Source organism: Sebastes umbrosus, chromosome 8 (genome assembly GCF_015220745.1).
Source record: "Sebastes umbrosus isolate fSebUmb1 chromosome 8, fSebUmb1.pri, whole genome shotgun sequence".
NCBI classification, from domain to species: domain Eukaryota; kingdom Metazoa; phylum Chordata; class Actinopteri; order Perciformes; family Sebastidae; genus Sebastes; species Sebastes umbrosus.
This window is the reverse complement of record NC_051276.1, coordinates 1216370-1226711: the sequence shown is the minus strand read 5'-3', so window position 1 is coordinate 1226711 and position 10342 is coordinate 1216370. Positions and strand designations below refer to the sequence as shown.

The window sequence follows — 10342 nt, the reverse complement described above, 5'->3', positions numbered from 1 at the left end:
TTCCTACAAATTCAAAAAACACAGGTACCCAGTACCCATCTTCACACATGTCCTAGTTGTTTAGTTCAAATAGTCCCAATGTTGCATTCAAAAACAAACCCAGCTCCCAAGATAAACTTGCAAAAGCATTTATTCTTCAGGAGTCAAATGCTGAACAGTGCTTTCTGTGCAGTAGACCAAAATAATTCAAGTACAATAAAACCCCAAACCTTAAGAACAGCAGAAACATGAAAAGTGTTTTCTTTTGTCAAGTGCAACCAATATTCCCCACAGGAGGTAAATGACAAGTGAATGCAGTTATCTTCCTGCTGACAGTGCTGGGAAGTCTTCTGGGTCATCTGGGTTGGGAGCCAGTTCATCCTCCTGGTGGGAGAACACAAATTAAATATAGTATACAAAACACAAAAAATGCCTGCTCCTAATATTCTGGTTGGTTGTAGTTTATTTGCTGATTTTCTTACTTGATCTCTAAGACTGAGCACATTGACAGTGTCAAAATAACCAATTAAACAAATGCAATTCCTTCAGAAAATAAACCAAAGCTCAAGTGCAGATATCGATAAAGTGAGCATCTATCTATAATTGGTGTGGTGGAGTTACTATTACCCCCCCCCCCAGGAAATGTTTTACTACATAAGTGTCTAAACTTTCAGTTATTTAAAACCTATGCTCCCAATTTAAAAAGGTGTGCCCAAGAGCTCTCACTGGGGTAGCCTACATTTTGTGCCCCAAGATTGATCTCGGTGAGCAAAGAGTTGTTAACATACCTTCTCCAGTATGGGCTTGGCTCTCTCTGGGCGACTAGCCGGGCCACCTCGGGCCCCCCTTCCTCGACCCCCATGACTGGGGCGCCCAAGACTCCCGAAATTGATGTCCAGAAGGGAGGTGATGTCATTCATGGACCTACGGAGGAAGTTGCCTTCATCCTCCACGTCTTCCAGGGTCCCCTCCTTCACATTCTGAAGATGGAGGTAAATGCTGTATTAAGTCTAAAGACAGTTGAACCTGACATTTATGGCATGTTTCCACCAAGCAGTCCAGTTTGTTAACACATTAGAACAGTTAGTTTTGCATTTCCATTATCAAAAATTGTGGATGGTACCAACAGAACCACTCAATTCTTGGTACCATCTCCGTCAACGTTCCAAGCGAGCTGAGCTGATGGAAGGTAGAGTTACTGCAGACCACCGATTGGTCAGAGAGAATAGTCACTAGCGGGACACGGGACATCCTGCACAAACCCGTTTTTTTTTTGTTGTTTTTTTTTTTTTTTAAATAGGGCCAAGCTGCTGTCAGTAGCACCCGCAGTTTTTAATTCACTCAACCCAGATCTTAAAAATGGCAGCTAGCAAAACTCCGGCACACACACCGAGTACACTACGGCGTACAGCCGATCACACACCGAGTACACTACGGCGTACAACTAATGGAGTACAGATCCTCGGTGTGGTTGCTGTTGAAACGATTCAGTGAGTGTCCCGTTGAAGATGATGTTACGACAGTTTCACGTGGCGGTGCTACGGCGGTCAGTTGAGAATCCCGCCTACACTGAAGGAGTATTATTTGCAGTGGAAACACAGCATAGAGAAAAGGACTGGTACCAAAAGTGAGAAGTGGAGCAGAGCCGCACCATGCAGTGGAAACAACAATTTACAGCAACACAACAGCATCTCTATCAGCCACCATCTAAAGGGAGTGGTCGTCTGGTCTGAGATGGTTACGTGCTTATCACAGTAGACAACCTCAGCATCTTCACCCTTTGCCTGGTTTACACTTTTGTGGGGGTCTTTACGTTTCATCAGGGCAGAGTTGTTTCCTTCTCAACAGATACTGTGAAGAGCGTTCCATTCTTACCTCCACGTGCTTAGACTGGTGGATGACCTTAGCTTCGGAGGGAATCTTGTTCTCGGCTTTGCGGATATTAAACTCAGTCTTGGGACGACTCGTCTCCTGCATCGCCTTCCACTCGTCCAGACTCATCTCCATGGCAACCTGCACCACAATCTCTCGTTCCTCTTCTTCCATTGCTCTGTCATAATTGGAGACAAACTAAATCTGTCAATACACTTATTTTGACATTTCTACATCTTAAAATAATTTAAATCTAGTGCGACGCCGCAAAATAAAGATTTTTAAGGTTTTTCTTAAGAAAAAAAGCTTGTGGCCAAAGGGAATTTAATTTCAATGGCATATTGTTGGGATTCAGGGATGCATTAAATGCATCATTGCAAAAAGGGCAAAATCAATTTCAAAACATTGTTGCAACCTGATCATAATTAACAATGCATCCACTAAATAAATATTAAGACAGCTAGATGTCTTTACACAAACCCCTGCTTCCCTTAAAGCTGCAGTGGGGAGAAATGGAGCAAATATTATTAAAAAAAGTTATTTTTATAAAACGTCACTATATCCTGACAGTAGTGCATGAGACAGGTAATCTGAAAAAAATCATGTTCCTCTGTGTCCTCCGGTGCTCCTAACGGCATCTGCAAGATTTAACAAACCGGAGGAAAACAAACAATCAGAGCTGATCTGAGGTCTGCTGTCCAGCTGCCATCTATGAGAGCCGGCTGTCAATCACTCGCCAACTCCATAAAACAGTCAAATTAGGCAGCTCTGATCAAATATGAATCAATATTCTGTTAATGTAATGTCTATAGCTCTCCTCAGATGTTCTCTGAATCATCTTGTAATGTACTGTTTAGCTGTAAAATGAGTTTGTGACCTGGCAGCCATGTTGAGATCTGCTGAGGAAATACCAAGCACTAGATGTTTTATAGCCTGAAAACAGAGCTATGAGGTGCAGAAGTCTAGTTCTCTCTCAGAACACTTGAATTACAATATGCTGAAAGGTTATAACATTTTTGCCCAATGATTCCAAACTTGTTGCCTACTGAAGCTTAAAGCGCTGAATTCACACAGTGCGGCCTGTGGCGAGCTGCCATGTAATGTCTATAAAAAGCTGTGGCAGACGCTCCCGAGCTCAGCGAGCTGCAGCCATTTGATTCTGCGGCCAAACAAAAGTTGGGAAATGTTTAAGTTTCAGCGGTGAAGTGCAGCCAGAGAGGACCCGCAGCCAATCAGTGAACAGATCCTGTGAACCCTGTGAAATGTTGACCTTTGTTACGAAGAATTTCTTCCAGCCTGAAACACATAAGTATGCCTCCCGGCCGCAGACAGATGAATTATTGCGGCCAGCCGCATTCTGCTGCTGCCTGGTGTGAATTCGGTGTAACGCATTTGGATCAACTTTAGCAACTTGCGTTGAAACAAAAGCAAATCTCACATGGTCCAGATGTTACAAATGTGGTCAATGCTGCATGTTATTCTAATATTCAATAAACTAAATACAAAGCAAATCCCTTGACATGTTCTGTAGAACTTTGATCTAACCAAACATTAGTTGGGTCCTTAAAGCAGAGAGGTTCGATTTTATGGATGCAAAAACACAACAGGCATGATTTGTGGAAACTGATTCCTCCCCCCCCATTTTGGTTATTCTAATGGCCACCTGAAATGTACACTACTGTAACTCTTGACTGATTAAACTGCCACTGAACCAGTGTCCTGTACTCCGAAGCAGGATTTTAGGTTAGCGAGGTAACTAAAATCCTACGACTAAAGTCCTACGACGGTGGTTCACTTCTTACCGGGGCAGATCGCCATGGTAACTTATGCTGAACTACCTAACCTGCTCCAGAGCAGGTTACGTTCCAGATAAGAGATCAACTCGTATAAAAGCACCGCCTACTGACCAATCAAAGCTCGGTGTGTGGATCCTATGGCAATATTACACAAATATGAAGAAGTTACAGTCATAATCCAGGCTAAAAACAACACAGTTTAACCAGACAGATGCAGGAAGGACAGCTGGCTGTATGCTGGGGGTGTTTACCACTTTGAATTATGTTTTTATATTTATTTTTTTACTCGCTCTAAAGTCCGTTTCACACCGCCGGAGTCAGGGACGCAGCAGAAAGAAGGCTGAAATACTCATACACATTACATTGTTGTCAAAGCGTGTAATGAAGTGTGATCTATTGATCCATTCTACTCTGAAATCTTTATATAACATCACTGCCCCATCTACACGAATATATCTGGCCTTGAGTGTTCCGTTAAATTAATACGTCTGTTAATTTACACATTCACACATCAGCAGTTTTTTCTTTTGCCAGCTGTCCTTCCTGCATTTGGCAGCTTCAACTGTGTTACTATTAGTCTGGATTATGTGTTTATAATATTAGACAAATATGAAGAAGTTAGTTTGCTCTTGGTTTGTAAAATGTGTCGCTCTGCTGACAGTAGACTTGTCCATGTCTGTGATTGGTCAGGTGCTGCAAACACCTCCCCGTTCATGTGAACACGCTCACAGCCAGACTGAGAAACCCTGGGTCGACTTACCGGGTTGATAACCACCGTCATAGGACCGCTTAGCGGGATCATGGTTGTTAGGGTTAGTTAAGCCAGATAACAAGAAGATACCCGGGGTATGATGATCTCACTTCGTAGTGCAGGCCTCTGTTGATGTGGCTCGAATGTCATTTTTAGGAAAGATGCTTGTGTGTGCGCGTCACTCACCGATTGGGATTCTCTTCCTCCGCAGGTATTTGGGGCCCCTCAGATTTGATGGGAGCGTCTGTAGTCACCTCCATTAATTCACTTCTCAAACAGACATGGACAAACAGAAACACATCTCTATTGTGTCCAAGACTGAAAGTTGTTATTTTACATGCTGATAATGCATTTTCATTTACCTTGCAGCTTCTTCAACACTGCCCCAGTTCCAGGGTCCTCTGCCTCCTCTTTTCTCCTCAGGAGAGATACCTCTGCAATGCATGGTAGAAACATGGTCAATACACCATTATAAGAAAAAAAACCAACAAGACTTCCTAAAGTGGACTGCTACATGAACAGAAAGGCTTACGTTCCATTGTGTCGATCAAACCCTCTCTTGCCCCTCTGGTTGAAGTTGTCAGAGTTCCTTGAGTATCCTCCTCCACCTCTTACTCCTCTCCGACCACTGATCCCCCCTCTGCCCCTGAGGTCGGGGCCTCCATCATAGGAAGGCCTGGGAATCAATCAAAAGAAACTCAGTTCATTCCTGTGACAGCTTCTACATTTCAAAGTACTGCTCTAAACTTTGGTCATTGGTTGCAGCTCTTTTTTTGAAAAACATGAAAAAAAAAAAAAAAAAGTAGGTGACATTACTTAAATCAAAGACAATTACAGGAGAATGGTGAATTCTAACATTACCATTCATGAGTTACTGGTCATACCAGACCAAGCAAGACCGTAGTAGCAAAAAACCCTAAAGCTGCCTTCACATGATGAGACTTGTGCTTCATCATCGCTAGGGCACAGAGACTTGCTCTTCATCACCGCTAGGGCACAGAGACTTGCTCTTCATCACCGCTAGGGCACAGAGACTTGCTCTTCATCACCGCTAGGGCACAGAGACTTGCTCTTCATCACCACTAGGGCACAGAGACTTGCTCTTCATCATTGCTAGGGCACAGAGACTTGCTCTTCATCACCACTAGGGCACAGAGACTTGCTCTTCATCACCACTAGGGCACAGAGACTTGCTCTTCATCACCACTAGGGCACAGAGACTTGCTCTTCATCACCACTAGGGCACAGAGACTTGCTCTTCATCATCGCTAGGGCACAGAGACTTGCTCTTCATCACCACTAGGGCACAGAGACTTGCTCTTCATCATCGCTAGGGCACATCTTAGATCATCGGTGGTGCTGTATAAACAGACTATGTGCAGAGAAACCACTATTGGATTTAAGTTTTAGCCTCAGCCTGTATGAGAACACATACTTTGAGGTGGAAAGCTCTTGTGGATACTTCTCTTGGTTGGCCCAATGCTCCCCTAAGGCAGCCCTCTTTGTGCCCCTCTGGGCTTCCTCTCGGCCATATCCCCTCTCAGTCACTGGTCCAGGACGGGCCTGCTGTTGCTGCTGCTGCTGACGGACTAAGGACAGAAAGTGAGGAAGTGACATATTCAATCGCGTTGTCTCATTTGCAAATGATGTGAAAATCTTAACCAAATACTAAGTCAGGCATATCAAGTAACACTGCCCTTGTTAGAACCAATACACTATAAAGCCCACATATTACAGCCCATAATACCACAACATGTTGGTTTGAACCTTCCAGGTATTATTTAGTCCTTAACCTGGATTATAAAAACATTTCCCAATGTATATACTGTTTATTTGATAGGGACAAGTACAATATACATAGACACACTGAAAACAGCTATCTGATGCAAGTATCAGTGTTCATAGTGGATGCTAGTTTGCAACACCCACCCAACCTACTGCTCACTCTCTCTCAAACCTCCACCCTACAGAAAGGACAGAATGTGTCTGATAATATCAAATATATGATGCAAAAAAAAAGTTGAAAAGTGAATAAGTGCACTTAACCTAAACTTTTTTTTTTTTACAATTTTGTACTGAATCAGTAGATGGCTGGTTCTCATGTCAGGAATAAAAATATGCATGAAATTGCAGTTTTGTATGTGCAAATAAACTAGAAGACTTTAATTTGGCTTCAGATAACCCTCCCTCCCTGACAGCATGAGCATGTGCTCAGCAGCCTCGCTGACTCTGCACCATCACCAGCTGACAAAGCCGAAGCTAACCGGCCCTCTTGTCTGAGCTATCCGATCTAGAAACACCAGCAGCTGCCAGAATGGTTGGGATTTGTCGTGTGGACGGATAATGCAGCTCGGCGGTAGACTGACCTGGAGACGGCTCTGGACCATCCGACCCGAAGGGGACGCGTCTGTCCTTCTGGGACTCCTTCTGACCAGATTTCTTCTGCTTGCTTTTCTTCTCCTTGTCTTCCTTCCTTTTCTTTTTCTCTTTCTCCCTCTCCATTTCCACTTTGCTCATCAAGTCGAACGGGTCCGCATCGTCATCCAGCAGATCCCCGTACCTGTTGGCTACAGTGCAGCCGAAGGCGTCCAGCAGCATGTTGGCCTGTGGCCTGAGTATGATGAGAAGAACACACAGTTACAATGCTGATTCCTTCCTCAGGATCTACACGTGGATCTGGTGCAGATACCCAGCAGCTAAAGGATCGTTTCAGTGCTCAGCTCCAACAGAACAGAGCTGGACGCTATAGTTCTCTGCCTCTCAGTGAACAGCCAACAAACACGCACGGCAGTCTGTGCACACCTTTAACTGTTTGCACGTGTGGAGACCAGCGACACCACGCCCCCTGCTCATCAATAGGCTCCTCACTAATCAATAGGCTTCTCACTAATCAATACTGATTAGACTGGAGGACTGGAGGACTGGTGGACTGTCCTCTGCTTAGTAAGGCCCTGCTGCTCAGACTGGAACAGGAAATGAAGTCAAATGGGAATTTGATTTATTAAATGGACAAATTAATACATCACATTCAATGAAAACGATTTTGAAGTTATAGCAAAGTTATGTTAATTACACAAGCAAATTCCAAGTTATATACAATGTTGAAATATTATTTTGTTAGATATAAGAATCAGAAATGTCTGGTTAACGGCGACACCTGTGGCCGTTAAGTCAACTAAAGTCAGCGTCCTGTTGCTCGCGCTTGTGCTCACTCTACATAGACATGAGCGAGCTTAAAACAGTGAGGCGACACACGTCAGCTAAAAGCACAATATCACTCTATATTTCAGCTGCTTGGCAGTAATGTTAGCTGACCAGACGAAGGTCTCTCCATGAATCAATGCTGATCCTAGTGTTGGCTTTTCCTGCTTCAGCCTCCTGACCGCGGCCGGAGGGAACAGGGGAGACACCGGAGTTTTGGTCGGAGACGATAACGTTTCTCTCTGCGGAGCCCCGTCACTTCACAAGTCAGGGGAAACCTCTGTTGGTCTGGAGGAGCTGCAGCAGTTATTTCTGTACAAACGTCCACTGTACATTCACTAGATATTCTCAGAGCTAAACTAACTCTTCTGCAGTGTGGAGTGTGCGCACATGAACGTGAGGTGGAGAAAGAACGAGCGTGGTGTGTGAGTGAAGGCAAGCAGGCAGAGGAGCAGAGTACAGCAGAGACTCCGGCCCTGGAGACCAAAGCTACGGTCTCCCCCGCGTCCTCCGACCGCGGCCAACACTGTTTAACAGACGGGCTTCACTAGATACAACGCTGCGGTGTCGGTGCTTCCGTGTAGTTTGTGTTGGACTCTGATGGTACGTGTCCACAGGGAGACTGAACAGTGTAGCCACACGCGAGCGCGACCCGGGTAATTTATACGTGTAAAAAGTTACAAACAGTCCCTTTACTGTTTAGCTGTAAAATGAGAAAGTGTGTGACCCGGCAGCCATATTGAGACCAGTTGAAGAAATACCAAGCACCGCACACCTGGAGCACAGCCAACACTCTATAGAAACACTCTCTCTGAGATGTCCCCTTTGTGTCAATTCTGCATCCAATCAGAAGCCTCATTTGGGTCAAATCCGAAAGCTCCATCCGGCATCTTCTTCGCCATCTTGGATTCTCTCTAACTAGCGCTTCTGACGTTCTGCCCTGACAACACCGAAATTGTCAGTAAAATCTGTGTTCATTTGTATTAAATATGAGTGTAAAACACTATAAAAACTCTTATTTCTGTCTGACGTTAGTCACACTGAGTTATGGGTGTCAACAAGACCGTAATGTTATAGCCAGAGATTTATACGTTAGTTCTTATCACATCAAACTTTAATTTTATTGTAAGAAATTATAACGTTAAACTATTTATCATTGCTTTGTGTTAACCAGCTAACGTTCATGCTGTTTAACCCGTTTTATTCAGCTCTTGGCTGGCTGCTAACATCACTAACACACCGCAGTAAGATGACCGAATGCTATAAATAATAATATCACGTTATATGTTATATGCATCGATTAAACTTATAATTCATGACTATCATGTAAAGCCAAGAAACATGAGGCTACTTTCATTCATGTGTCTGTAATTGTACAGTCAACTAGAACTGAATACAGCTGTTATCAGACAGCTAACTCGTATCTGTTCAACCACTTAATGTAGCCTATATTTCATACTGTACATACAAAAAGATGTCAGAACATGTGTGATGATGTGATGAATCTGCTCTGATGAAAATGTTGTTGTGCTTTAGTTTGGTATTCATGACATAAAGATGTGAGTAGAGAAAAACCCTGTAATGTAATTGTAATTGTCCTCTCTTTATCCTCTGCTTAAGGACTTCACCGAGCCTGCTGAGTATACAGCTGACATCATATCATCATATCATCATTTCCTAAATCCTTTGTTTTTTGATGTTGCTGTGTGACAGGGGAGATCACCAGGGTGGACTTCCTGTACCAGCAGACAGGCAGAGTGCTCGAGGCCACAGCTTGGACCCTGACACTCTGGAAGAGGCTGCTGAGGGATGATGAGGGTATCGAGAAGGACGTTGAAGACCCCATCGTCTTCAGCGGCAGCAGCCTGGTCAGGTGATCCAGCTGACCGACCCAGGTCTGAGCCATGCGGTCCGGCCCCCCTGACCAAGATGCCCCTCCTCAGGGCCCTGAGGTTCAGGATCCTCAGACTCTGAGGTGAGGTCACTGACTAACTACTACTGATGATAATAATAATGACAGTGAAGATATTATAATCCTTTTATTTTGATATGATTTTGTAAAACAGAAATGTAGTACATGTATCACAACGCTCTGTTTGCTCACAACAAAACTTCTTCTCTTCCTTTCTTGTGTTTCTTCTCTGGAGGAGGTGCAGGGTCCTGTTGTCCAGCCAGGTTATCGCCGCATCCTGAAGCTGATCCAGGCCCTGCTGGACTGAAGATGGAGCGTTACATCTGTCAGCGCTGTGGTCGACCACAGAGCAGACAGTTTGGTCCCAGCCAGTACAGAGGACATCACTTCAGGTCGCTCTGTGGAGGACTGACTGGCTGAGAAGAGGAGGCAGGATCCAAACAGAGTTACCTCCACCTCCTGCTGTTGTGTGTTTCAGTCTCTCTGATGTCTCTTTATAAATGTCTTTTTTTGCCAAAACACAGATAGAGAGACAGACAGCTACTCTATTTGACATCACAGGCATTTCAGCTGACTGTAGAACAAACCCGTCTGCTAAGTTGTGTTGTTTTCTACTGATGTTGTTTACAGAGTGAAACACATTTTTATTTCAGTTCCAGCGAATATATGTAGTAGAGGAAACACACAGCTGTGTAAATCTATTTAGATGAACCTTTACATCTAAATAATGTTCCTTACTCTCTACTACAAAGACTTTAAACAGTTGACGTGTCTCCAGACAGACAGCAAAGTGAATCTTCAACCTCCTAGGCTCTAATCCTGAGTGTGGTT

At 44.1% G+C, this 10342-nt stretch overlaps 1 protein-coding gene across 3 annotated transcripts; it reads right to left on the bottom strand.

Annotated features, from left to right (window-relative positions):
* Positions 1-112: 112 nt before the first annotated feature.
* On the bottom strand, positions 113-7213 carry LOC119492656 (intracellular hyaluronan-binding protein 4-like). 3 transcript variants are annotated; one of them, XR_005207827.1, is made up of 8 exons: positions 6765-7213; positions 5834-5987; positions 4931-5074; positions 4761-4832; positions 4585-4668; positions 1855-2029; positions 768-978; positions 113-363 (listed from the first exon to the last, which is right to left on the bottom strand). XR_005207827.1 is itself a non-coding variant. In XM_037777254.1 (8 exons), the coding sequence occupies exons 1-8, from the start codon at positions 6994-6996 to the stop codon at positions 298-300; spliced, it is 1119 nt and encodes a 372-aa protein (XP_037633182.1). In that variant the 5' UTR covers positions 6997-7202; the 3' UTR covers positions 113-297. The 3 variants fall into 3 exon arrangements, 2 of the variants coding, with proteins under 2 accessions (XP_037633182.1, XP_037633183.1); XM_037777254.1 differs by having other exon boundaries at positions 768-959; positions 6765-7202; XM_037777255.1 differs by having other exon boundaries at positions 768-959; positions 4585-4665; positions 6765-7197.
* Between the last annotated feature and the right edge of the window lie 3129 nt (positions 7214-10342).

Excerpts from the sequence above, each read along its gene's own strand:
- LOC119492656 (XM_037777254.1), bottom strand. The coding sequence starts at position 6,996 with ATGCTGCTGGACGCCTTCGGCTGCACTGTAGCCAACAGGTACGGGGAT. Across the intron at positions 4,833-4,930 it reads TTTGATCGACACAATGGAAC|AGGTATCTCTCCTGAGGAGA; the intron begins GTAAGCCTTTCT and ends CATGCATTGCAG. Across the intron at positions 4,669-4,760 it reads AGTGTTGAAGAAGCTGCAAG|AAGTGAATTAATGGAGGTGA; the intron begins GTAAATGAAAAT and ends TGTCTGTTTGAG.